At 37.3% G+C, this 27,191-nt stretch overlaps 1 protein-coding gene across 3 annotated transcripts in view; it reads left to right on the forward strand.

Moving 5' to 3' along the window:
- FAM3C (FAM3 metabolism regulating signaling molecule C) overlaps positions 1–26,440 on the forward strand; it is a 57,488-nt gene extending 31,048 nt beyond the window's left edge. For all 3 annotated transcript variants that reach the window (XM_007177249.2, XM_057550298.1, XM_007177250.2), the window contains 5 exons: positions 13,959–14,017; positions 15,137–15,187; positions 18,024–18,108; positions 23,579–23,705; positions 24,299–26,440. In XM_007177249.2, coding sequence (XP_007177311.1) covers positions 13,959–14,017; positions 15,137–15,187; positions 18,024–18,108; positions 23,579–23,705; positions 24,299–24,388 — 412 coding nt within the window. In that variant the 3' untranslated portion in view covers positions 24,389–26,440. The remainder of the gene's footprint in view (positions 1–13,958; positions 14,018–15,136; positions 15,188–18,023; positions 18,109–23,578; positions 23,706–24,298) is intronic.
- Positions 26,441–27,191: the final 751 nt, after the last annotated feature.

Consider the following 27,191-nt stretch of genomic DNA (forward strand, 5'->3'; position numbering starts at 1 on the left):
TATTACATTCCTACCAGCAGTGCATGAGGGATCCAGTTTCTCTGTGTATTTACCTGCATTTGGTATTGTCACTATTTTTTATTTTAGTTCTAATAGGTGTGTAGTGATACCTCAATTATCTGTCCCTTATGTCTAGTGATGTTGAACATCTTTTAATGTGTTTTTTTCCCACCTGTATATTCTCTTCAGTGAAATATCTATTCATGTCTCTTGTCCATCTTCTAATTGGATTGTTCGGTTTTTTACTGCTGAGTTTTGAGTTCTTTTAATATACTCTAGATATGCATCCTGTTGTCGGATATGTGGTTTGTAACTGTTTTCTCCCAGTCTGTAGCTTGTCTTTTCATTCCACTTACCAGGGTCTTTTGCAGAACCAAAGTTATTAATTTTGATAAAGTCCAATTTATCGATGCTTTTCTTCTATGGGTTATGCTTTATTGTTTGTTTATGGATTGGCGTTATGCCTAAGAACTTTACAACAAGCCCTAGGTTTCAAAGATTTTTCTCTACATTATCTTCTAAAATTTTTATAGTTTTATGTTTTACATATGAATCTATGGTCCATTTCTACATTAAGTTTTGAATGAAGTATGAGATTCAGGTTAAGGGTCAATTTTTTGGCCTGTGGATATCCACTTGCTTCATTACAGTTTGTTGAAATGACTGTCCTTTCTCCATTGACTTGCTTTTCCTCCTTTGCTAAAAAATAAATTGGCCATACTTCCACTAGTACATTTCTTGTTTCCACTGGTCCACTTCTTGTTCCCTCTTTGTTCCATTGATCTATATATCTATTCCTCCACCAGTGCCACATGCTCTTGATTATACTCGTTATGGAATAAGTCTTGAAATGAGGTAGAGTGATGCCTCCAACTTTGCTCTTTTTTTTTTTTTTTTCCAAAATTGTTTTTAGCTACTTTAGTTTCTTTGCCTTTGTATATGACATTTTAGAATAATCTTGCCTCTATCTACAAAAAACCTTGCTGGGATTTTGTTAGGAATTTTGTTAAACCTATATGTTAATTTATGGAGAATTGACCATCTTTACAATGTTGAATCTTTCAGTCCATGAGTATGACATGTTTCATTTATTTATATCTTCTTTCATATCTTTCATCACCATTTTGTGGTTTTCAGCATAAGGTCCTACACATGCCTTATTAGGTTTATACCTAAGCATCCCCCCTTTTATTGAGCAATCATAGATGACATTGTGTTTTTAATTTCAGTTTCCTTGTGTTCGTTAGTGTATTGACACACAATTGATTTTTATATGTTGATCTTGTATCTTGTAATGTTGCTGAATTATTACTTCCAAGAGGTTTTTTTGTTTTTGTTTTTGTAGCTTCCTTGGGATTATCCAAACATGCAGATGACAAACATGCCATCTGCAAATAGGGACAGCTTTATTTTCTTCCTTTCCAATCTGTATGCCTTTATTTCCTTTTCTTGGAAGTCGACTAGGACTTGCAGTACTGTGTTGGGTAGTAGTGGTGAGAGCAGCCGTCCTGGACTTGTTCCCAATTTTAGAGGAAAAGCTTTCAGCCTTTCACCATTGAGTATGATGTTAAGCAGTAGTTTTTTTGTAGATTTCTTTTTTTTTTTTTAAATCAGTGTGAGGAAGTTCCCCTCTATTACTAGTTTTCTGAGACTTTTTATCATGAACGGGTGTTGAATTTTGTCAGATGCATTTTCTGCATTGAGATGATCATGTGATTTTTCTGAAGCCTGTTAATATATAGTGGATTACGTTAACTGTTCAAATAATTAACCTTTCATCCTTAGACTAAACCTGACTTAGTCATGGCTTATGATAATTTTTTAAAAATATACTGCTGAATTCCATTTACTAATGTTTTGTTAAGGATTTTTGCCTGTATTTTATTGAGGCTTATTGGTTTGTTGTTTTCTTGTAGGTTTTGGTATCATTGTAATACTGGCTTTGTAGAATAAATTGAGAAGTATACCCTTCACTTGTGTTTTTGGAAAGAGTTTGTGTAGAGTTGGTGTTACTTCTTTTTTTAAAAACATTTGGTAGACGTCTCCACTGAAACTCTCTGGGCTTTAGAGATTTTGGGGGTGGGGGGAGTTTATAAACAAATTCAATATTTTTCATAGTTATAGGACTATTTTTTTTTTTTTTTTTGTTTTTGTTTTTGTTTTTTTTGGCTTGCATAACAGGCATTTATTTCACACAGTTATGGAGGCTGCATAGTTTAAGATCTAGGTGCTGGGCAATTTGGCTCCTGGTGAGAGCCTTCTTCCTGGCTTGCAGATTACCACCTCCTTGTTGTGTCCTCACAATATGGAGAGAGAGAAAGTGCAATTTCTGTCTCTTCCTCCTTTTATAAAGCCACCAATCCCATCATGAGGGCCCCACTCTCATGACCTCATTCTACTCTAATTTCTTCCCACAGGCCCCATCTCCAAATACCAGCACATTGGAGGTTAGGACTTCAACATATGAATTCTAGGGGACACAGTTAAGTCCGTAGCAGCTCTCATCAAGCACCTCAGCCAGTAAGGGATTCCAGTCTGCTTAGGTGACCCAGACTTTTATAATTGAACAAAGTTTGTTCCTGAATGTTCTGTGATATTGCTAGTCTTGTCCATATTGGATTGTTCCAGTTTGCTATTGACTCATCACAGCACATGAAAGCATTAAGAGGTTCCCAGTGGCATTCCCTCCATTCCAGACATACTCTTTTTCACTTCCACTCTATAGTACCCATCCCACTTCCCTTAATGATCAGTATCATCAGTCTGTTCTGTGCATGATGATTCACTGGCATGAGAAGCCCAAAGTGACCAGGTGGCATTTTCATTTTCCAGTTTAATGGAACCACTGTTGTGACCCTGGGGAGAAATAGTCCTCCCTTCAGAACTAAGACTCAAATTATCAGAACTCAGAGTTGTAGGGATGAGCAAAATTCTCACTAGAGGATCACTAACAGCAATAACAAAAAGAGCTTCTCACATTTGTACAGCACAGCTACTGGCCTTGTTAATCCTGGATATGGGAGAAATGGTACCATATATAGGTCACTTTTTCATAGCATATCTCATATCCTGGAAGACATTGCCCAGTCCCAATATATTACCACACAGGGAGCACCATTACTGTGGGTCTTTAAATCATCATCCCATTTTTTTTTTACCATGTCAGCTGTTTAAGGGTGATGGCAGATATTGTAATATCAGGAAATTCCAAGAGTGTGAGCCCATTGCCAAACCTTTTTTCCTGTAAAGTGAAATATTGGTTTTAAAAGAAACATGGTGGACAGGGAAGGCAAGTCTCTATCCAGAGTAAATATCTGTTCCTGTGAGAACAACATGCTGCCTCTTTTGTTTTAGAAGTGGTCCAGTATAATCAAGCTGTCACCAGGTAGCTGGCTGTCCCCTCTCAGGGAATCAAGCCAAAATCAGGGGTTTATCATTGATCTTTGATAGTGTACTAATAGTTTGATCATTCAGTAGTGTCTCTAGCCAGACAGTCCTTGGTAAGTGGAAGTTCACTTTGATAAACTTATACATGACAGCATTATAGACGCTGTGACAACTTTTTTTCATAGGGATGGAAGGACCTGGAGAAAGAGGCTGACTAATGTTCACAGGAAAAAAGTCATCTTAGCCACCTACCTGACTATTAAGATCCTCTGCTGAGGTGTTGTCTACTGGGTATCCTCAAAGGACACACATTTATTCATTCCCTGGACCCATCCAGAGAAGTCTATCTACAAACCACTGCTACAGAATCTCTTTTTTTTTTTTTTTTTTTTTTTTATGTGCTTGGGGGAATTTTTTTTTTTTTCCACACACACACACTGTATTTTATTTTTACAAGAGATAAATAGACTGACACCAAGCATTGTACATGGATGACCACAACAAAAGCAACAATGATTGCAATTACCAAACATGAAACACACTCATACTATGTCATAATATTGACATTCAGTCCAGTAATCCTCCACTGTAACAGCTCCTTTACTTTGCAGTGAAAATTGATTTGTATATTCTTTGCCTCTGAGTCCTTGTGGGATTTTTTTTTTTTTTAATTCAGACAGAAAGTCACAAAAATTATACTCATCCTCATCAGTTCACTCAGTCCCATGTAATTAATTTTTTTTTTCATCTTGATCTTTTGTTAGCACTTTTATGAGTTCATCAGTTTTTCATTAGCGTTCTGAAAATGCTTATTCATTCAGTTCAGCAGTACAGTCAGTTACCAGAAACCTGTACTTGTCAGAGTCTTTTCCATGAATTTCTTGAAGATGAAACCCTTTTATAGGAACATACTTGCAAAATCATCAGAGTACACACAGAACTGTCTGTAAATGACAGAAGACTTAAAAATGACCATGGTTAAAGATTTGATGAAAGTTCATAATAATGCAGTTGACAAGAAAATTAGTTATTTCTGAGATATACATTTTAAAGTAATAACTAGGATTATTACTTATAACCTTATACCAGAACATATAAGATTTTTAGAAGTTTCCTGTAATGTCTGAAACATTTATATTAACATATTTCCATACATATTTCCATACAAATACAAATATAAGATTTTTAGAAATTTCATGTAATGTCTGAAACATTTATATTAACATATTTCCATACATATTTCCATACAAATACAAATATAACATTTTTAGAAATTTCATGTAATGTCTGAAACATTTATATTAACATATTTCCATACAAATAACCCAATGAAAGTTTAGTATTAGTTGTTTTGTTTGTTTTTTTATACTGCAGGTTCTTATTAGGCATCAGTTTTATACACATCAGTGTATACATGTCAATCCCAATTGCCCAATTCAGCACACCACCATCCCCACCTCACCGCAGTTTTCCCCCCTTGGTGTCCATATGTCCATTCTCTACATCTGTGTCTCAACTTCTGCCCTGCAAACTGGCTCATCTGTACCATTTTTCTAGGTTCCACATACATGCATTAATATACGATATTTGTTTTTCTCTTTCTGACTTACTTCACTCTGTATGACAGTCTCTAGATCCATCCACGTCTCAGCAAATGACTCAATTTCGTTCCTTCTTATGGCTGAGTAATATTCCATTGTATATATGTACCACAACTTCTTTATCCATTCGTCTGTTGATGGGCATTTAGGTTGCTTCCATGACCTGGCTATTGTAAATAGTGCTGCAATGAACATTCGGGTGCATGTGTCCTTTTGAATTACGGTTTTCTCTGGGTATATGCCCAGTAGTGGGATTGCTGGGTCATATGGTAATTCTATTTTTAGTTTTTTAAGGAACCTCCATATTGTTCTCCATAGTGGCTGTATCAATTTACATTCCCACCAACAGTGCAAGAGGGTTCCCTTTTCTCCACACCCTCTCCAGCATTTGTTGTTTGTAGATTTTCTGATGATGCCCATTCTAACAGGAGTGAGGTGATACCTCATTGTAGTTTTGATTTGCATTTCTCTAATAATTAGTGATGTTGAGCATCTTTTCATGTGCTTCGTGGCCGTCTGTATGTCTTCTTTGGAGAAATGTCTATTTAGGTCTTCTGCCCATTTTTGGATTGGGGTGTTTGTTTCTTTGATATTGAGCTGAATGAGCTGTTTATATATTTTGGAGATTAATCCTTTGTCAGTTGATTCATTTGCAAATATTTTCTCCCATTCTGAGGGTTGTCTTTTTGTCTTGTTTATGGTTTCCTTTGCTGTGCAAAAGCTTTGTAGTTTCATTAGGTCCCACTTGTTTATTTTTGTTTTTATTTCCATTACTCTAGGAGGTGGATCAAAAAAGATCTTGCTGTGATTTATGTCAAAGAGTGTTCTTCCTATGTTTTCCTCTAAGAGTTTTATAGTGTCCAGTCTTATATTTAGGTCTCTAATCCATTTTGAGTTTATTTTTGTGTATGGTGTTAGGGAGTATTCTAATTTCATTCTTTTACATGTAGCTGTCCAGTTTTCCCAGCACCACTTATTGAAGAGACTGTCTTTTCTCCATTGTATATCTTTGCCTCCTTTGTCATAGATTAGTTGACCATAGGTGCGTGGGTTAATCTCTGGGCTTTCTATCTTGTTCCATTGATCTATGTTTCTGTTTTTGTGCCAGTACCATATTGTCTTGATTACTGTAGCTTTGTAGTATAGTCTGAAGTCAGGGAGTCTGATTCCTCCAGCTCCATTTTTTTGCCTCAAGACTGCTTTGGCTATTCGGGGTCTTTTGTGTCTCCATACAAATTTTAAGATGATTTGTTCTAGCTCCGTAAAAAATGCCATTGGTAATTTGATAGGGATTGCATTGAATCTGTAGATTGCTTTGGGTAGTATACTCATTTTCACAATGTTGATTCTTCCAATCCAAGAACATGGTATATCTCTCCATCTATTTGTATCATCTTTAATTTCTTTCATCAGTGTCTTATAGTTTTCTGCATACAGGTCTTTTGTCTCCCTAGGTAGGTTTATTCCTAGGTATTTTATTTTTTTTGTTGCAATGGTAAATGGGAGTGTTTCCATAATTTCTCTTTCAGATTTTTCATCATTAGTGTATAGGAATGCAAGAGATTTCTGTGCATTAATTTTGTAACCTGCAACTTTACCATATTCATTAATTAGCTCTAGCAGTTTTCTGGTGGCAGTTTTAGGATTCTCTATGTATAGTATCATGTCATCCGCAAACAGTGACAGTTTTACTTCTTCTTTTCCAATTTGTATTCCTTTTATTTCTTTTTCTTCTCTGATTGCCGTGGCTAGGACTTCCAGAACTATGTTGAATAATAGTGGTGAGAGTGGACATCCTTGTCTCGTTCCTGATCTTAGAGGAAATGCTTTCAGTTTTTCACCATTGAGAATGATGTTTGCTGTGGGTTTGTCATATATGGCCTTTATTATGTTGAGGTAGGTTCCCTCTATGCCCACTTTCTGGAGAGTTTTTATCAGAAATGGGTGTTGAATTTTGTCAAAAGCTTTTTCTGCATCTATTGAGATGATCATATGGTTTTTATTCTTCAATTTGTTAATATGGTGTATCACATTGATTGATTTGCGTATATTGAAGAATCCTTGCATCCCTGGGATAAATCCCACTTGATCGTGGTGTATGATCCTTTTAATGTGTTGTTGGATTCTGTTTGCTAGTATTTTGTTGAGGATTTTTGCATCTATATTCATCAGTGATATTGGTCTGTAATTTTCTTTTTTTGTAGTGTCTTTGTCTGGTTTTGGTATCAGGGTGATGGTGGCCTCATAGAATGAGTTTGGGAGTGTTCCTTCTTCTGCAATTTTTTGGAAGAGTTTGAGAAGGATGGGTGTTAGCTCTTCTCTAAATGTTTGATAGAATTCACCTGTGAAGCCATCTGGTCCTGGACTTTTGTTTGTTGGAAGATTTTTAATCACAGTTTCAATTTCATTACTTGTGATTGGTCTGTTGATATTTTCTGTTTCTTCCTTATTCAGTCTTGGAAGGTTATACCTTTCTAAGAATTTGTCCATTTCTTCCAGGTTGTCCATTTTATTGGCATAAAGTTGCTTGTAGTAGTCTCTTAGGATGTTTTGTATTTCTGCGGTGTCTGTTGTAACTTCTCCTTTTTCGTTTCTGATTTTATTGATTTGAGTCCTCTCCCTCTTTTTCTTGATGAGTCTGGCTAATGGCTTATCAATTTTGTTTATCTTCTCAAAGAACCAACTTTTAGTTTTATTGATCTTTGCTATTGTTTTCTTTGTTTCTATTTCATTTATTTCTGCTCTGATCTTTATGATTTCTTTCCTTCTGCTAACTTTGGGTTTTGTTTGTTCTTCTTTCTCTAGTTTCTTTAGGTGTAAGGTTAGATTGTTTACTTGAGATTTTTCTTGTTTGTTTAGGTAGGCTTGTATAGCTATAAACTTCCCTCTTAGAACTGCTTTTGCTGCATCCCATAGGTTTTGGGTCGTCATGTTTTCATTGTCATTTGTCTCTAGGTATTTTTTTATTTCCTGTTTGATTTCTTCAGTGATCTCTTGGTTATTTAGTAACGTATTGTTTAGCCTCCATGTGTTTGTCTTTTTTACGTTTTTTTCCCTGTAATTCATTTCTAATCTCATAGCGTTGTGGTCAGAAAAGATGCTTGATATGATTTCAATTTTCTTAAATTTACTGAGGCTTGATTTGTGACCCAAGATGTGATCTATCCTGGAGAATGTTCCGTGCGCACTTGAGAAGAACGTGTAATCTGCCGTTTTTGGATGGAATGTCCTATATATATCAATTAAATCTATCTGGTCTATTGTGTCATTTAAAGCTTGTGTTTCCTTATTTATTTTCATTTTGGATGATCTGTCCATTGGTGTAAGTGAGGTGTTAAAGTCCCCCACTATTATTGTGTTACTGTCGATTTCCTCTTTTATAGCTGTTAGCAGTTGCCTTATGTATTGAGGTGCTCCTATGTTGGGTGCATATATATTTATAATTGTTATATCTTCTTCTTGGATTGATCCCTTGATCATTATGTAGTGTCCTTCCTTGTCTCTTGTAACATTCTTTATTTTAAAGTCTATTTTATCTGATATGAGTATAGCTACTCCAGCTTTCTTTTGATTTCCATTTGCATGGAATATCTTTTTCCATCCCCTCACTTTCAGTCTGTATGTGTCCCTAGGTCTGAAGTGGGTCTCTTGTAGACAGCATATATATGGGTCTTGTTTTTGTATCCATTCAGCCAGTCTATGTCTTTTGGTTGGGGCATTTAATCCATTCACATTTAAGGTAATTATCGATATGTATGTTCCTATGACCATTTTCTTAATTGTTTTGGGTTTGTTTTTGTAGGTCCTTTTCTTCTCTTGTGTTTCCCACTTAGAGAAGTTCCTTTAGCATTTGTTGTAGAGCTGGTTTGGTGGTGCTGAATTCTCTTAGCTTTTGCTTGTCTGTAAAGCTTTTGATTTCTCCATCGAATCTGAATGAGATCCTTGCCGGGTAGAGTAATCTTGGTTGTAGGTTCTTCCCTTTCATCACTTTAAGTATATCATGCCACTCCCTTCTGGCTTGCAGAGTTTCTGCTGAGAAATCAGCTGTTAACCTTATGGGAGTTCCCTTGTATGTTATTTGTCGTTTTTCCCTTGCTGCTTTCAGTAATTTTTCTTTGTCTTTAATTTTTGCCACTTTGATTACTATGTGTCTCGGCGTGTTTCTCCTTGGGTTTATTCTGTATGGGACTCTCTGCGCTTCCTGGACTTGGGTGGCTATTTCCTTTCCCATGTTAGGGAAGTTTTCGACTATAATCTCTTCAAATATTTTCTCTGGTCCTTTCTCTCTCTCTTCTCCTTCTGGGACCCCTATAATGCGAATGTTGTTGCGTTTAATGTTGTCCCAGAGGTCTCTTAGGCTGTCTTCATTTCTTTTCATTCTTTTTTCTTTAGTCTGTTCCACAGCAGTGAATTCCACCATTCTGTCTTCCAGGTCACTTATCCGTTCTTCTGCCTCAGTTATTCTGCTATTGATTCCTTCTAGTGTAGTTTTCATTTCAGTTATTGTATTGGTCATCTCTGTTTGTTTGTTCTTTAATTCTTCTAGGTCTTTGTTAATCATTTCTTGCATCTTCTCAATCTTTGCCTCCATTCTTATTCCGAGGTCCTGGATCATCTTCACTATCATTATTCTGAATTCTTTTTCTGGAAGGTTGCCTATCTCCACTTCATTTAGTTGTTTTTCTGGGGTTTTTTCTTGTTCCTTCATCTGGTACATAGCCCTCTGCCTTTTCATCTTCTCTGTCTTTCTGTAACTGTGGTTTTTGGACCACAGGCTGCAGGATTGTAGTTTTTCTTGCTTCTGTTGTCTGCCCTCTGGTGGTTGAGGCTATCTAAGAGGCTTGATGGGAGGCTCTGGTGGTGGGTAGAGCTGACTGTTGCTGTGGCGGTCAGAGCTCAGTAAAACCTTAATCCACTTGACTGTTGATGGGTGGGGCTGGGTTCCCTCCCTGTTGCTGTGGCGGTCAGAGCTCAGTAAAACCTTAATCCACTTGACTGTTGATGGGTGGGGCTGGGTTCCCTCCCTGTTGGTTGTTTTGCCTGAGGCAACCCAACACTGGAGCCTTCCCGTGCTCTTTGGTGGGGTTAATGGCAGACTCTGGGAGGGCTCACGCCAAGGAGAACTTCCCAGGACCTCTGCTGCCAGTGTCCTTATCCCCACGGTGAAACAGAGCCACCACTTGCCTCGGCAGGAGACCCCCCAACACCAGCAGGTACGTCTGGTTCAGTCTCCCCCAGGGTCACTGCTCCTTCCCCTGGGTCCCGATGCACACATTACTTTGTGTGTGCCCTCCAAGAGTGGGGTCTCTGTTTCCCCCAGTCCTGTCACAGTCCTGCAATCAATTCCCACTAGACTTCAAAGTCTGATTCTCTAGGAATTCCTCCTCCCGTTGCCGGACCCCCAGGTTGGGAAGCCTGACGTGGGGCTCAGAACCTTCACTCCAGTGGGTGGACTTCTGTGGTATAAGTGTTCGCCAGTCTGTGAGTCACCCACCCAGCAGTTATGGGATTTGATTTTACTCTGATTGCGCCCCTCCTACCGTCTCACTGTGGCTTCTCCTCTGTCCTTGGACGTGGGGTATCCTCCTTGGTGAAGTCCAGGGTCTTCCTGTCAATGATTGTCCAGCAGCCAGTTGTGATTCTGGAGCTCTCGCAAGAGGGAGTGAGTGATAGTTATAGGACTATTTAAATGACCTATTTCATAATGGATGAGTTGTGTTAGTTTGTACTAGCTCAGGAATTGGTCCAGTTCATCTAAGTTGTCAAATTTACATGTGTGGAGTTGTTCATAGTATTCCTTTATTATCCTTTTGCTATCTGCAGGGTCTATAGGGACATCCCATTTCATTCTTTTTTTTTTAATTTATTTTTGGCTGCATTGGGTCTTTGTTGCTGCACGCGGGCTTTCTCTAGTTGTGGCAAGTGGGGGCTACTCCACTGTGGTGCACAGCCTTCTCATGGTGGTGGCTTCTCTTGTTGTGGAGCACGGGCCCTAGAGTGCGTGGGTTTCAGTGGTTGCGGCGTGTGGGTTCAGTTGTGGCGTGCAGGCCCTAGGGTGCTTGGGCTTCAGTAGTTGTGGCGCGCGGCCTCAGTAGTTGTGACTCAGTAGTTGTGGCACACGGGCTTAGTTGCTCCGCGGCGTGTGGGATCTTCCTGGACCAGGGATCGAACCCATGTCCCCTGCATTGGCAGGCGTGATTCTTAACCACTGCGCCACCAGGGAAGTCCCCCATTTCATTCTTGATATTGGTGATTTGTGTCTTTTTTTTCTCTGTCAGTCTTATTAAAGGTTTGTTAATTTTATTGACCTTTTCAAAGAACCAGCTTTTTGTTTCATTGATTTTTCTCTATTTTTCTCTTTTCAGTCTCTTGATTTCTACTCTTTTTAATTTCTTTCCTTCTGCTTGCTTTAGGTTTCTTTTTAGTTTTGTGAGATGAGAGCTTAGGTTATTAATTTGAAACTTTCTTTTTAAATGTGAGCACTTAGTGCTATAAATTCCTCAATCTCAGTACTCTTTTAGCTATGCCTCACAAATTTTAATAAGTTGTGTTTTCAATGTGTTTTTTTAATTTCACTTCAGGCTTCTTTGACCCATAGATTATTTAGACGTATATTGCTTAGTTTCCAAGTGTTTGGTGATTTTCCTGTTATCTTTGATTCTGATTTCATTGTGGTCAGAGGCACATTTGGTATGAGTTCAATTCTTTTAAATTTGTTGAGGTTTACTTTATGGCCCATGATATGGTCTATCATAGTATATGTTCCATGGGTACTTGAAAAGAATGTGTATTCTGCTGTTGTTGGGTAGAATGTTCTTTAAATGTCAATTAGACCCTGTTGGTTAATGCTGCTGTTGAGTTCTTCTATACCCTTTTTAATTTTCTGTCTATCAACTGTAGAGAGAGGGGTATTGACATGTCCGACTGTAATTGTAGATTTGTCTGTTTCTCCTGTCAGTTCTATCTGAGTTTGCTTCACATATTTTATATCTTGATTGCTTGGTATTTTAATTGATGTTAATATAGCCACTCCTGCTTTCTTTTGTTAAAACAGCTTTATTGAGATACAACTCATATACCATACAATACATTCTTTTAAAGTATACAACCAGTGGTTTTTAATGTATTCACAGATGTGTGCAACCATCACCACAGTCAGTTCTAGAACACTGTCATACCTCAGAAAGAAATGCTGTGTCCTTTAGCTATTGCCCTCCTGTTCCATTCCCATCCCATTCTACTCCATCTCCCCTCCCCACCGACCAGCCCTAAGTAACCACCAGGTTTACTTTTCTGTGTATAGATTTACCTATTTTGGAAATTCTATATAGATGGTATTATATACTATGTAGATTTTTTGTGTGATCAGCTTCTTCACTTAGAATAGTGTTTTCAAGGTTCATCCATGTTATAGCATGTATCAGTGCTTCATTCCTTTTTATGGCTGAATAATATTCTATTGTATAGATATGTCACGTTTTATCCATTCATTAGTTTGTGGACTTCTGGGTTGTTTCTACTTGTTTCTTGTAGACAGCGTGTAGTTGGGTCTTATTTTAATCCACTGTGCCAATTTCTGTTTTCATTTGATGTGTTTGAACTATTTGTATTTATTATAATTATTGACATGCTAGGGCTTAAGCCTGCCATTTTATTCTTTTTTTTTGAGAAAGTTGTCTTCTAGTATTTGAAAACTTATTACATGATTCAACAAAAACATCACGCACATCATTGACAGACAAGGGAAGTTCCAACATATGTCTTTATTGTTCACTGTTTCAGCTTTTTCTTACTTTGTCTTACTCTTTAAATGAAATAGCATCCAACTTTTGTATTAGAATTTTACTCATTCATCACTTGCAACCATAGGTTAAACACAGATGAGTTCTATGAAAATCGCCTAACACATTCTGTGAGAATCAATGGCTAAGTTAAATTTATAATAAAGTATATATTTTATTATTTGTAAAATGTGTGCTACAGATCCTTTCTGTCAGTAAAATTTATAATAAACTTATATCATTGGTTGGGAATGTAATTATTCACAATAGGTAAGAGATAGAAACAATCTAAATGTCTGTTGATGGATGGATAAAGAATAGATAGATAGATGTATCATATATGAATACGGTTGTGTGTGTTCACACATATGCAGCTCCCCCCTCTCCACCAACCTCAAACCAACCTCAATGATTGTTAATCATTGAACAGCACATCACTGGGAATTTTTAGAATAAAAGGTACCTACAATTTTAGTTTGATAATTCTGATTCAACAAACTGAACTGATAACAAGCAAATGTTTTATTCATACCTTCTGTTTCACGGTATTTATTATCTTTATGTCATGGTCTGTGAGCTGCTAGTGGTTGATTACCGCAGAATGACATTACAAGTCTTATGGTTAGATGCAGTAATTGTATGAATACAATATTCCTTCTTCTGGGTACTGAGAAATTTTGCCTTGGTAATCACTAAGAGAATGTTCACAATTAAGTTAAATTCTTCTTGCTCTCAGATTATAAAAGATTTTAGCAGCATCTCGCTTCTGTTTCATGTCACATTGGTATTGTAGAAAGTAGAGAAGAGGTTACCCTTGTTTGTCCCCTTGAGGATGGTGCAGACTATGTGCATAATGTCCACATGTTTGAAGGATTTTCTAAAATGGTATTTCATAACCTGACACACAGAGCAGCAAGAAGTAGTCTAGTATTTCAGCACTAATACTTTCTAATATATATTTCTATTCATGAAATCTTATTTAAGAACATTGCTTTAAAATTATTCAACATTAGACTCTCTTCTCTGACTTGGTAGAGACCTTTCAGTCTCCACTGCAGTACGAAACAATTGTACGTATATATAACATCCCCAACTTTTTTTTTTTTTTTGTCATGGATGGCTTTGTTTCTCTAATGTATGTTTATGTTCAATATCTAATTCTAAATTTGTCTTGACTTTCCCCCTTCAGTTTAATGAGTGGTGTTAAGAATAATGTTGGAAGAGGGATCAATGTTGCCTTGGTAAATGGTAAGAATAATTATTTTAGCTTATGAATGTACTCAGTGGTTATTCATATGTCCCAAAGTAAAATGCACTCAAATATCCAGAGATCAGGTCAGAAAGAGCCAGGCTTGACATTAAAGCCCTCCCCGCACCCTCCCAAAGCACCAACTATAGGTCAAGACTCTGCATCTCAGTATTTATAGCATGCTTTCTTGGAAGCATCCAGCTTGCTGTCCAGTGAGTAGAGAACTTCCCATGAGATTGTCAGGATACAACCAATCTAACATTAAATTGATGAATCCTTGCTGCAGATTTTGGAATCCTAACATAATATAGATGGACATGAATGAGGGTTTGTAGAATGACAGAGCGTGGTGGACTATTGGATGGGGTGCGGGGCTGAGTGAAGAGTAGGAGTCGATTGTAATTTTTCAGTATCGTCCACACTGAATCCTGAACATCTCGAGTGTTCTTGCAAAATCACATCTGAAAATATGAACCCATGAAGTGAGACTCAACTGCATACTTGTCTTCTCTTTCTGGGACAGTCACCCTTGTAAATCTGTATAGGGTGATTATAAACCACAGCCACCTTCTCCAGTTCACGGTGTAGGTAAATATTGTTTACTTCTTTCACAAGAGATACATTTTTGTGTTTCTACTTTCTTCATTTTCTTAGGTATAAAATGTTCTATAGGTATTTGTCTATTTAACTGATAGCAAAAAAAATTTTTTCAAAGGGAATTAAATATAATTTTTTTGAAAGATGGCTTTGACGATAGAAAATAGCATGGATTCATGGGTTTTTTTTTTTTAAAGGTTTATGTATTTTGGGGTAATTTTAAAATAAGGGAAGATGGTAACACATACAGATGAAAAATATCTAACTTCGAATGGTCTACAGTCAATAGTGAACTTCTCTTTGCTACTCTTCAGCTTACAAGATTAGTGAGAAAGTCCTATTCAAAAAATACCCTTTTAGAAAAAATTTTCAGATGCATACAGTTCAGATTTTAAGTATTTGTCATAATAATTCTTCCTCTGCTAATGAATTCACATCAATCATTGGATAAGATCATTTGTCTTATATAGTGTAGAGTATATTTCAGTTGCATAATTTGCTATGAATTCATTCTCTTTCAGGAAAAACAGGAGATCTAATAGACACCAGATATTTTGACATGTGGGGAGGAAGTAAGTGTGAATAACATATAACTGTTCTGTTGCTGGCACTGAATCACATCAATATTATGTAGCCCATTAATGAGAAAATAATGGTACTAATTTTGTGTTAGTTCATTTGATTACTCTTTCTTTTCACTGAATGTCTAGCTGTATTTAAGTGATCCGTCATACTGCATACACTTTGCTTTTTATAAAAATTGTTGGTGATGTGTAATTAAGAGCAATAATATCACAATTGAGATTTTTTAAAATCTGAGTCCTGTTTTTTGCAGGACAACTAATTCAAAGCTTTGGGCTCTTCTAGGTTTCTGCCTGAAATTTCTAAAAGAAAGAATAAGTAATTTGAAGAAGGACATAACCAGTATAAGCATTCTTAGCTGACTGAATTGATTTCTTTTCATATGATTTTTCAGTCTCAAAACTAAGTTTATAACCAGGATTATTATTCAAGTAGATGAATATTTGAGAGAAGGAATGGAATTTCCTTTCTAGTTTACTGGACTTAGAACAATCCACAGATAATCTTCCTAATTTGGAAGTTCCTCAAGGAGCAGGTGGAAGTTAGACACCAGCATGCAGAGGGGAAGGAACTGGCACCTCGAAGAAGAATGTGCCCGAAAGAAGGAAGGCCAACACTGATTTATCTTTTGATTCTTTCCTAAGTTGAGGCTCTCCCCTGCACCTCCCCATCCTCATCCGCTTTGTGTATTCCCTGGAAGCCAGCAGTTGTTAGGCTTCCTGAAATTTATCTTGTTTTCAGACCATTCAGCTTTTCTAATATTTCTTCAACTTGTAATGAGATAATGCACGTATTATTTAGTTTTTAAATGAGATCAGAAGGACTTTGCATAGCTGTCAAAACTGTGTAAACTTAAAATGTACCATCAATTTTAGATTCTAAAGGCGTAATTGGTTCTACCAAAATTTATTGCATGGAAAAACTCTTATAAAACTATTGTTGGGACTTCCCTGGTGGCGCAGTGGTTGGGAGTCCACCTGCCAATGCAGGGGACACATGTTTGAGCCCTGGTCCGGGAAGATCCCACATGCCGGGGAGCAGCTAAGCCCGTGTGCCACAACTACTGAAGCCCCACGCCTGGAGCCCATGCTCTGCAACAGGAGAAGCCACCACAATGAGAAGCCTGCGCACCGCAACGAGGAGCAGCCCCCGCTCGCCACAATTAGAGAGAGCCCGTGCGCAGCAACGAAGACCAAATGCAGCCAAAAATAAAAATAAATAAATAAATTTATAAAAATACAAAAAACAAAAAACTATTGTTGAAATCAGTCATGTGACCAGAAGCTCTGGTATTTCATCTCAGGTGGATTAACTACTGCTAAAAATACTCCTCAAATTAAGAAGAAGTTGCAATTTACTGCCATCTTTGGATTTAAATCGAAGTGATTTGTTAGCTGCTCTGTTACATTTTTTCTGAATTAAAAATGCTATTAAGATAGAGTTCAGTTAGAGAAAATCTTTGGAATCTTTGCTGTGGAAAGAAAGTGAGTAGATTTGAAGGAACCCAGTTTTGAAGTAGTATTAGACTTGGGGGCTGTAAGGAAACCTGACATTGTGAGGAGTTCAAGATGTAGAATGATTTGCAGTACTTGATCAGCCTCTTTGGCATCATCAGTTTATTGTCACTGAAGTGGTGGTTAAGCCCTTATGAATCTTGATATACTAGATGAAGCAGGTAACGACTGCAATATTTACCTTAATTAGTTTGGCTTTTAGTGATAACTAACCTACATTCCTTCCCCTAGTTTATAGTAAGTAGATATGCCCAGGAGTTTCTTTAAATCAGTGTGTGTGTGTATACAGTTGTCCCTTGTATCTGCAGGGGACTGGTTCCAGGACCCTCCACGGATAACCCATAATCTGCAGATGCTCAAGTTACATAATTTGCCCTCCATATCTGCAGTTATGCATCCGCGGATTCAACCAAGTGTGGGTCATGTGGTACTGTAGTATTTATTGAAAAAAAATCTGCGTATAAGTGGACTCCTGAGTTCAAACCCCTGTTGTTCAAGGGTCAACTGTATACATATTTATATACTTTTTTTAAATTACAGATCCTTCTGTGCATTAAATAAAAGTTCTCTATCTTCATTTTTAGAAAAGTATCTGTGCAAACAATTTGCCATGTACTCAGGGAGTCCATGAGCCTTTCTCCTGCTCCCCTAAATTTCTTACTTTAAATCATAAGTCATGCTTTAATATGACTTTACTATGGTTTTTTCATTTAGCCCCTGGAATATCAGTATAAAAAACATACAGGATGAATCAGGATTGGGAAATTTTAAGTTGATGGGAAACTTAATTTTTAACCTGTTCATAAGATTTGTCTTTCTTTTGGTTACTCTACGTTAGAAATTATTGATTTACAAGCACTTCATTTTTTTTTTTTTTTTTTTTTTTTTTAAGGATTTTCTTTTTAATTAATTAATTTATTTATTTTTGTCTGTATTGGGTCTTTGGTTCGTGCGAGGGCTTTCTCCAGTTGCGGCAAGCGGGGGCCACTCTTCATCGCGGTGCGGGGACCGCTCTTCATCGCGGTGCGCGGGCCTTTCTCCATCGCGGCCCCTCCCGTCGCGGGGCCCAGGCTCCAGACGCGCAGGCTCAGCAATTGTGGCTCACGGGCCCAGCTGCTCCGTGGCATGTGGGATCTTCCCAGACCAGGGCTCGAACCCGTGTCCCCTGCATTAGCAGGCAGATTCTCAACCACTGCGCCACCAGGGAAGCCCTTCATTTTTTATATTACTAACTTTTAAGAGATTATCATGATGGTTACTCAGTCATTTAAAAAAAAAAAAAACCAACCCTCAACCCTTTCTTTTTTTTCAGACGTGGCCCCATTTATTGAGTTTCTGAAGGCCATTCAAGATGGAACAGTAGTCTTAATGGGAACATACGACGATGGAGCGACCAAGTACGTAAACTTAAAACTTTATGCGACTTTTCAGAGTTATGATTTATAATAATATAAGAAATACATTTTCGATGAAAAAATTTATAATATAGAGCAAAGTAATCCAACTTTCAGAAAAACACCATTAACATTTTTTTATTTTGCTTTCTTCTTTCTTGGATTTATCATGATATATTGTGAAATTAGAATCACATTGTACATGAAGTTTGTTATACTCTTTTACGTTCTGTTTTTAACAACTATATAGTTTTCTCTGACAGTACTATTCTTCAGTAGCATTTTTTTATGGCATTTCCCGAAGTGTGTTCCGTGAACACACTTTAAAACTGTAATGGCTCTTTTAACCTTTTACCATGTTAAGTTTCTAGGTCATTTTACCCTCCTGGTTGCATTTCTTGGGCATTCTCTAGGTGATTATTGTCTCTCTTAAAATGGTGCCCCAAGTTGGACATAGTGTTCCCAGATGTGGTCTGGCCAGTACAGGGTACAATGGAGATGCTAGCTCACCATGTTTGAGAAATTACGTCTAATATTCATGGAGACTAGTGTTGCATTTGTTTTCTTTTGGCAGTCACATCACGTTTTTGGTCAACTTAAATTCTCAGATCTTCTCATTTGATCTCAGATTTTTTTTTTTTTAAACCACTGCCAAGTCAGGTCTTCCTCCCCATTCAGAACTTGCTTTTGTTTAATGTGAATGAAGGACTTTATATTCATATATCCATGTTAAATTTAATTTTGCTGTTATTGGCCCACTTGGTCTTGATTCTGACATTTGTCCTATGAGGCTTCTATGGCCCAGGCTTCGTACTCTCTCCAGAGTCATTCAGGTGTCTAAATCTAAGTCACTGACAAACATGTGTGCCACCAGCGGGAGGCCGCCTCCAAGGGATTCATCTATTCATCACCTGCAGAAACTACTTCTCACACGGTTTCCACTGTATCCTGATAGGCATACCATTCAGTTGCTGTTTAATTATTTTATTTTCTGAGACCATCAGATACTCACTTGAAATTCATGAACGATGCTAATTATAATACCCTGATCTACTGCCCCAAAACCTCTTCTAAATCTGAAATATATGAGATGATGTTAACTTGGCTTTATTTATTCCTGCCTCCTTCCGGCTACTCCCTCTCTTTCTTTTTTTTTTTTTTTTTTTTTTTAATTAATTAATTTATTTTTGGCTGCGTTGGGTCTTTGTTGCTGCGCACGGGCTTTCTCTAGTTGTGAGTGGGGGCTACTCTTCGTCGTGGTGCACGGGCTTCTCATTGCGGTGGCTTCTCTTGTTGCGGAGCACGGGCTCTAGGCGCAAGGGCTTCAGTAGGTGTGGCTCACGGGCTCAGTAGCTGTGGTTTGCAGGCTCTAGAGCGCAGGCTCAGTAGTTGTGGCGCACGGGCTTAGTTGCTCTGCAGCATGTGGGATCTTCCTGGACCAGGGCTCGAACCCGTGTCCCCTGCATTGGCAAGCGGATTCTTAACCACTGCACCACCAGGGAAGCCCTCCCTCGCTTTCTTTTCTTCTTCTTTGTGTAATACTCACAGGAGATCCATTCTAAAATTTCTAATCCATTCTAGAATTTTGCTAGGAGTTAGAATTAGTTTTATTGGACCATTGTTTTTAAAATTTTCCTTGTCTTTTTTGAAAACTGGAATATTTTACTAACTTTTAATGTCTTAGCATCTTCATTTTCCATGATGCTTCTAAAATAACTGACACGACCTTGAAGACTTTATTAATAAGTTCCTTAAGAATTTAAGTGTGTGACATGTGTGGGCCTGGCGGCTTAAATTTATTTTAAAGCACTTAATATGGACATTCCTGAACTACTTTTCCCTCTTTATGTTGATCGAAGAGTGTTTGCCTCACTGGAAAAGACAGTTGTGCTTTGATCTTGATATTATATCATTCTTGTGAAACAGTGGGTCCCTTCATTATTTGTACTTGGTAGCAAAAGTTCTCTCTGTGGCCTTCAGTAGTTGTATGAGTCTCATCTCATTTTGAGCACTCAGGTCTTCCTGGTAGTAGTAGTATTAAAAGTTTTGTCATTAGTAACATGATTTGCCTTGTATTTTTGCACACTTCCTTTTCTCAGTTTGAACCCATCACAGAATGTAAGTGGACTCAGGGAGTTCAAACCCATGTTGTTCAAGGGTCAGTTGTATCTCCAAAATTAATGCTATGTATAAATATATTAGTTACACTACACTGCCTTTTAAAGAAATGGGGCATTTTGATACCTACGTATCAAATGCTCAAAATATTGGCTGTGTTGCATGGTTTTAAACTTCTTTTTGAAACATGAAATCATCTTTTACTTAGTTACATAAAAGATATCAAAAAGGAATAATAAAAATCCCCCAGATTCTACATAGGCAGATTAGAAAACTTTAGCAATTATTGAGAAAGTTGTCTTGTTCTGAATCTATAGTTAGATATACACAAGGACATGTGTCAGGTGTGCCCAAGACCACCCCCAGGTTTGATGATTCACGGGGAAGAGGCACAGGACCCAGCACACAGACCTGCTCACTCACTGCTATGATTTGCTACAGCAAAAGGATACAAAGCAGAATCAGCAAAGGGGAGCTAGCAGAGAGCAAAGTCTGGAGGAAGCCAGGCTCGAGTTCCTCTCCCAAGTGGAGTGACACAGGACATGCTTAATTCCTCCAGCAACAAATTGTGACGACACTATGAAATGCTGTCCACTAGGGAAGGTTATTGGAGACTCAAGGCCCAGGGTTTTTACTGGGAGCTGGTCACGGAGGCACCCTCTGCCTTACATATCCCAAAATTCCAGACTCCCAGACAGAAAGTAGGTGTTCAGCATAAACTGTATTGTTTGTACCGTTTAGACACAGTGAACCATTCTGATCAGTTCTGTGAATGGGGGGAGCCTCCCCAAATCCAAGTTTCCAGATGCCAGCCAAGGACCAGTCTTGCTATTAGGGCTTTCTAAGGCCTGTTTTATTAACCCTTTTTTGCACAGGACCTAAGGGTGTTCTCATTGAAAAGTAAGGAAAGATTAACGGGATCAAAATGCAAAGCTAAGTTTCAAGTTGCTTCTAGATCTTTGGTTAAATTGGCTTAGTTTATTCATACGGATCAAAATGACCACTTCTGAAATTTAGAAGTACAGAAGGAAAAATGAGTGCCCTTCAATATATTTAATTGATGTAAAAATTTTTAGATAAGAAAAAAATTTATGTACTTCTGGCTGGGGGCCAGGCCTGCATTTGGATAACCACCTACTTTGCAAGCAGTTTTTGTGTATGAAGCAATCTCTTGGCATTTGTGAACCTAACATTCAACTATTTATGAGCAACCCCGAAGCCTGTGAGGTGCAATTTTCTGAGATGTAACTGAATCAAGCCCTGAGGCTTTCCTCCAGGAGGTTGTCATTACGCTGCCCAGTAAGCCTGACCTCTGTACTTCAACACCATTTGTTCTCGATAAAGCAGCAAAACTCCCTACTAGTACTGATGATGCAAGTAAAATGTTCTAATTAAGGAGCCAGAATTAAAACATTTGTATAAACTAAAGAGTAGAATATGACAGTCTGCAGATCCATGACATCCTAACACTATTTAGAAACAAGAAAACAGGGTTCAGACAATACTTTCTGGGAATGTCCCTCTAATATACAAGTTGCTTATCAAGTGAGCAGACGAATGGAAGTGATAGCTAATTCATGTAAGGATGGGTACAGGAAACACAGCTACAGACAGGCTTTGGGGAAAAAGTCAGACCCGGGTACACGTGGTTCTCTGTGAAGCTCTCAAAATCTTCAGAGGCTGAAGATGGTTCACTGGTCCTTTTGCACAGCCATTTCATTTATTTTTATCTCCCTTGATTATAAAGGCATCGCTTTACATAGATGAGTCTGAAAGGCTAAATATTCCAGGGCTGCCCCTGATTTTCTCACTGATTCTAGTGAACTTCCCCCAGGAGGACAGCAGTGCCCGAGCTATGGTTAAAACAGCTCCACTGCCCCATGGATGTGGTTTGTATAATTGTGGAAGGCTAATAACATATGTAGCTCTTTCCTGTTTATGAAGCTTTTTTTAACAAAGTATCCCGTTTACCTTCAAGTAAGTTACATTAGAACTGTTGCGCCTGGTGTTTCTTTCATTTATACATTAAAGGAGCCAGCTGATATTAGCATGGGCTGCTTCAAAGAAGGCTGCAGGATAAACAGGCGCCTTCCTCACTGGCCCTCCTGCTATTTTGCAGCCAATGATCCTCCACTTATTTGCAAATATAAAACTTGCCTTGCCTCAGATTTTAGAAGAACAAACCTCTCTAATTGACCTATAAATGCCATCTTTTGGGTGGTACAGAGGACTTACTGGCCAGATACCTGCACAGGTGTCCCTTAGTTATCTTTTTGTGTGTGTGTGTGTGGTTTTTTTTGGCTCTACAACCAGCACGTATCTTCTGAATTTCTTCTCCCTTTTGAGACAGAGGAGAGATGGAGACTCACTCAACATTAGGATAAGAACCTACACAAAATTCCTTAAAGGCATCTTTCAGTTAGCTGTTTCCCTAGCAGTTGCCTTTTGTCACTGCCCTTTCTTAGCCGCTATGTGGTTAATATTTTCATTTTTATTAAAAAACCACTTGGCAGTTGCCTCTGAAGTAGAATTTATATCCCTATTCTCAAAATTCATTTTCTTTTAAATAAAACATCTGGTGTTAGAAACATCCAAATTTCTATCAGCATTTACCTTTATTCTATTCAGATGTAATTTACAAAGGGTTTAGTGGAGATTCAAAGTGATTTTTAATTTTACAAAGATGTTAGTTGCTTAAGATCTTGGATTAACCTGAAAAGGCACCTGCTGACTACAGTTTCTCTTATTTATTTGATGGATATAAATGAAAATGAATTGTTGTTGTGAAATAAAGACACCTAAAAGGTACTTCTAAATAGTATGAACTTGAAATTAATTTCTAGATTTCATGGCTTTCATCACTAAAGAATTCAAATAGGACTTCCCTGGTGGTACAATGGTTAAGAATCCGCCTGCCAATGTAGGGGACTCAGGTTCGATCCCTGGTCCAGGAAGATCCCACATGCCTTGGAGCAACTGAGTCCGTGCACCACAACAACTGAAGCCCGCACGCTCTAGGGCTCAGGCTCCACAGTAAGAGAAGACACCGCAATGAGAAGCCCACGCACCACAAGGAAGCGTAGCCCCTGCTCGCCACAAGTAGAGAAAGCCCGTGCACAGCAATGAGGACCCCGTGCAGCAAAAAAAAAAAAAAAAAATTCATTAAAAAAAAAAAAGAACTCAAATAGTAGGAATGTTACTCTGATAAAATTTTTTCTTTATGTTCTCTTACCTAAGCCAGCATTCTCTCATTTATTTCATGGTTGTATGTTAAGTATCCTAACTGTATCAGTATTACTTAGATAACATACAGGGCACTACATTTATTGTATTATTCTTTTTCTCCCTCTTTAAGACTCAATGATGAGGCCCGGCAGCTCATTGCTGAACTGGGGAGTACGTCTATTACTCATCTTGGTTTTAGAGACAACTGGGTCTTCTGTGGTGGAAAAGGCATTAAGACAAAAAGCCCTTTTGAACAGGTTAGTGTCTTAGGCTTTCATAATTAACGGACAAAAGCAGTTGTGTGAAACCATGCAGGACCTATTCCTATCCCAGTTATTTGAAACTTAGATAAAGCAGACATTAAATATGTTTATGTGTTTTTCATAGGTTCTTGGTAATCAAGTATTTGAAATCACCGTGGCACTATTTTGATTTTAAACTTAAAAATAGTCAATTCTGCATGAAAATTTTTTTCCTACATGACAATGCATTGGCATATGATTAGTTTTATCTTAAGCCTTTTAGGAAGTTGGTTATTAAAGATTTTAATTGAACTTTTGTTACTGTAATCAATTAAGTTTAGAAATACTTTAGAACTCAGCAGAATGTAAACCTACTTTTGACTAACAAATGATCCTTTAAAGACCATCTGCAGTGTTTTGTTCTTTCAGCTGTTATTTGAAGGTCTGCTACTACATGCCAGACCCCAAGCGTTGCTCATTTAATATATTGAACAATAATTTATATGTTGATAGAAGTGTTACTGAAGTGAGTACACATAAGTATGTTATTGCAGATACGCAGTTCGCTAAAGTTTTAAAAACTGTATACTATGATTGTGTTCCAACAGCACATAAAGAACAATAAGGACACAAACAAATATGAAGGGTGGCCTGAAGTTGTAGAAATGGAAGGATGCATCCCCCAGAAGCAAGACTGATGTGGAGAAAATTGAAGGGAGCATACTTTCACTTGCTAATGGGAAAGCCCTAACCGAAAAACTACATGTAAATATTTTAAGAGCATGCAGCCATCTCGGTGTGTGCATGACCATTATCTCTTTTGATATCAGGATTATTTATTGCTAACGTAAATAGACATCTTTGTAAATAGTCATCATAATGAGCAAATCACTGAACCATTTCTAAGCACATCTCCCTAATGGTACAATGTTCAGACTGCGATGATAATGGCATCTTTTAATTCTAAAAGCATTACACAATGGATAACTGAACAGATTTGAAAAATGTATTGATATATATACTAGTCGCTGTGAAAAATCTGTCATGGAATAATATGGGTTTTAGGGAGGAGACTTTGTTTTCTTTTATATATATATATATGGCCTTTTGATGATAGTATCTTTTAAATTAAAAAGATATTGGGCTAGTTGTGTGTGTAATGTTACTTTACAGTCTGACTCCCCTGTTGTATTTCTTTTCTTAGTCTTTCTCTTTCCGTCCCAAGAAACCTAGAAATAAAATATGAAAACTTGTATCAAATATGTGAAAAGCACAACAGAATTCTTCATTTAATGTACACAGTAAAGAGGAAATCTATGAATGTAGGTGCATCAGGGCTGTAGCTTGCTGGATTTTGAGTTAATAGTGTGCATGAGTTGATTTTGCATAAGCTATAGAGTAAGACGGGGGCGGCGGGCAACTCCACAGAGCTGAGGAACCAGGCCAAGTCCCTTCCCCAGCCTTGGTAGGTCATTCAGGGCAGCATGTCAGTATAGTTAGAGCAATACTGGCCTAAGTTTTCCTTATTTAAGTGTCATCAGCATTGACCAAGTGGTTTGGAAAGAGGCATGTTTTAATGTCACAATAATTTTGGATTGTAAACCAAGAAATTGTGTATTTACTTTCATCTAACTTCGTAAGAGTAATTTTTGCCTGAAAAGGTAACGACATATTTAGAAAGGTCCTGATTACTGATTGGGACTGATACTGTTTAAAAACATAATTTTATTTGACACACAATGACTTTATACCCAATTCTACATAAAAATATAAGAGATCTACCTTTTGTTAACTTCAGATGTTCACAAAATGACTCAAGTTTTTAAAATATTTTTAGGGCATTAAATATCTATTGTGTGTGAAGTATCTTAAACTGGAACATAAAAAATGTAATGATCAAACTGCTATTCCCAGTAAAAGGCAGCACTTCACTTTTGGATCTAAATTTTAGATGACTTATATAAGAAAAACTAAAAGCAGTATTTTTTATTTTGCTGTAAACCAAGGTGGAAGTTATTCAGCTATTTCTTAAACATCAGTGAGTTTGGGGGTACTGTTTCTTCCCTCAAACTGAATGTAATTCATGAATAAATGCACCTTACACATCTAAACAATTTTTGTAAACTTTTCAGATTTTTGGTGCTGATACACTAAATCACATTCAGCATGTATGTTTTGACATTTAAAATACTTCCCTCAATTCTGTAAATTAAAAGAATGGCTATTTTACAGTTCCAGGGATTGTGAAATAAGTGTTGCTTTTTTAAAAAATAATGAGAATAAATACTCTTGGTTTTGCATTGTGGATTTTTTTGTATTATCTGGCAAAGTAATATGCCTATAGAACTTCACACTGAGGTTTGTCAAGTGTGTATTGTACTGCTTAACATGCAAAATTAAAGTCATTCCTATGGGTAAACACACTAATATCCTCAGGATATATCTTAACATGGATAGAATTTAAGTATCTAGATGGCAGGACATCCCTTTCAAGATAAGGACTATAACATGATAGCTTTGTAGAGGTGTATAAAATGCCAAAAGAAGGGATAAAGATTGGTTATGTAACTGCTTTCATGCAGTTTGCTATTGTTTCGATTCTGCCTTGTATACATTATGTCAACATAACTTTGGAAGCAATAATTTTACTGTATTTTATTTTCAGGTAGCTTTTAAAAATCAGCATTGTAAATGCAGCAATGCTCATTTAATGTTCAGAATTTTCATTAAAATCAAAAATTTGGCATTGACACTTTGGTTTTTTAAATGGCGTTTAAGGACTTATGGATGTGTATTTTTTATTTGTAATCATAGAGGCTGTCCCAGAACAAGTATATTATAATATGCCTGTTAAAATTCAGCAAAGACAGTAGGAAAATAACTGATATGGGGAAATTAAAGAAAAATTGAGCCAGAATCTTTATATTCCTGACTTTAATTTGATTAAAGTTTATCATTGTTCTTTCTATATTGTATTTGTTTTGAAATGAATTAGCTGATATTTTATCATTTTTTGCCAGAAGAAGCTCAATGCCTTTAGCCTGAAATGCACTTTATATTTAGTTTATACAAATTATACATAGGTTGACCCCCCCCAAAAGATGATAGTTTAATTCAGTTTCATTGACACTCCCCATTCTTAAATGAAAGAATGAGAAATGTGCTGTGTTCAGTTAGTAGAGCAGTTGAAAGTGGAAATGCATTTACAATAGTTTAAAAAATGAATATGAAAGGGAAAAATTGCTTGTGTTGATCAGGAAAAAGATTTGCCACTTAACCTCTTCAGCTGGGCCTTCGACAGCAATAAGTGCATGTAAATTAGGAGTTGTAGAATGAAGTACCAGATCTTATTTTTCTAAAGCATTCCTCAGAAGCGTTCTTTTGCTGTCTCTTCCCAGGATGATTTTTCTGTTGTAGACTTGGTTTTTGATTGGCACGTGCCAATGGCTAGTTAATCTCTGTTTCCCTCAAAGCTCCCTCAATTTAACCTGGCCTCAGCCT

Source organism: Balaenoptera acutorostrata, chromosome 7, assembly GCF_949987535.1.
Source record: "Balaenoptera acutorostrata chromosome 7, mBalAcu1.1, whole genome shotgun sequence".
Classification (NCBI taxonomy): domain Eukaryota; kingdom Metazoa; phylum Chordata; class Mammalia; order Artiodactyla; family Balaenopteridae; genus Balaenoptera; species Balaenoptera acutorostrata.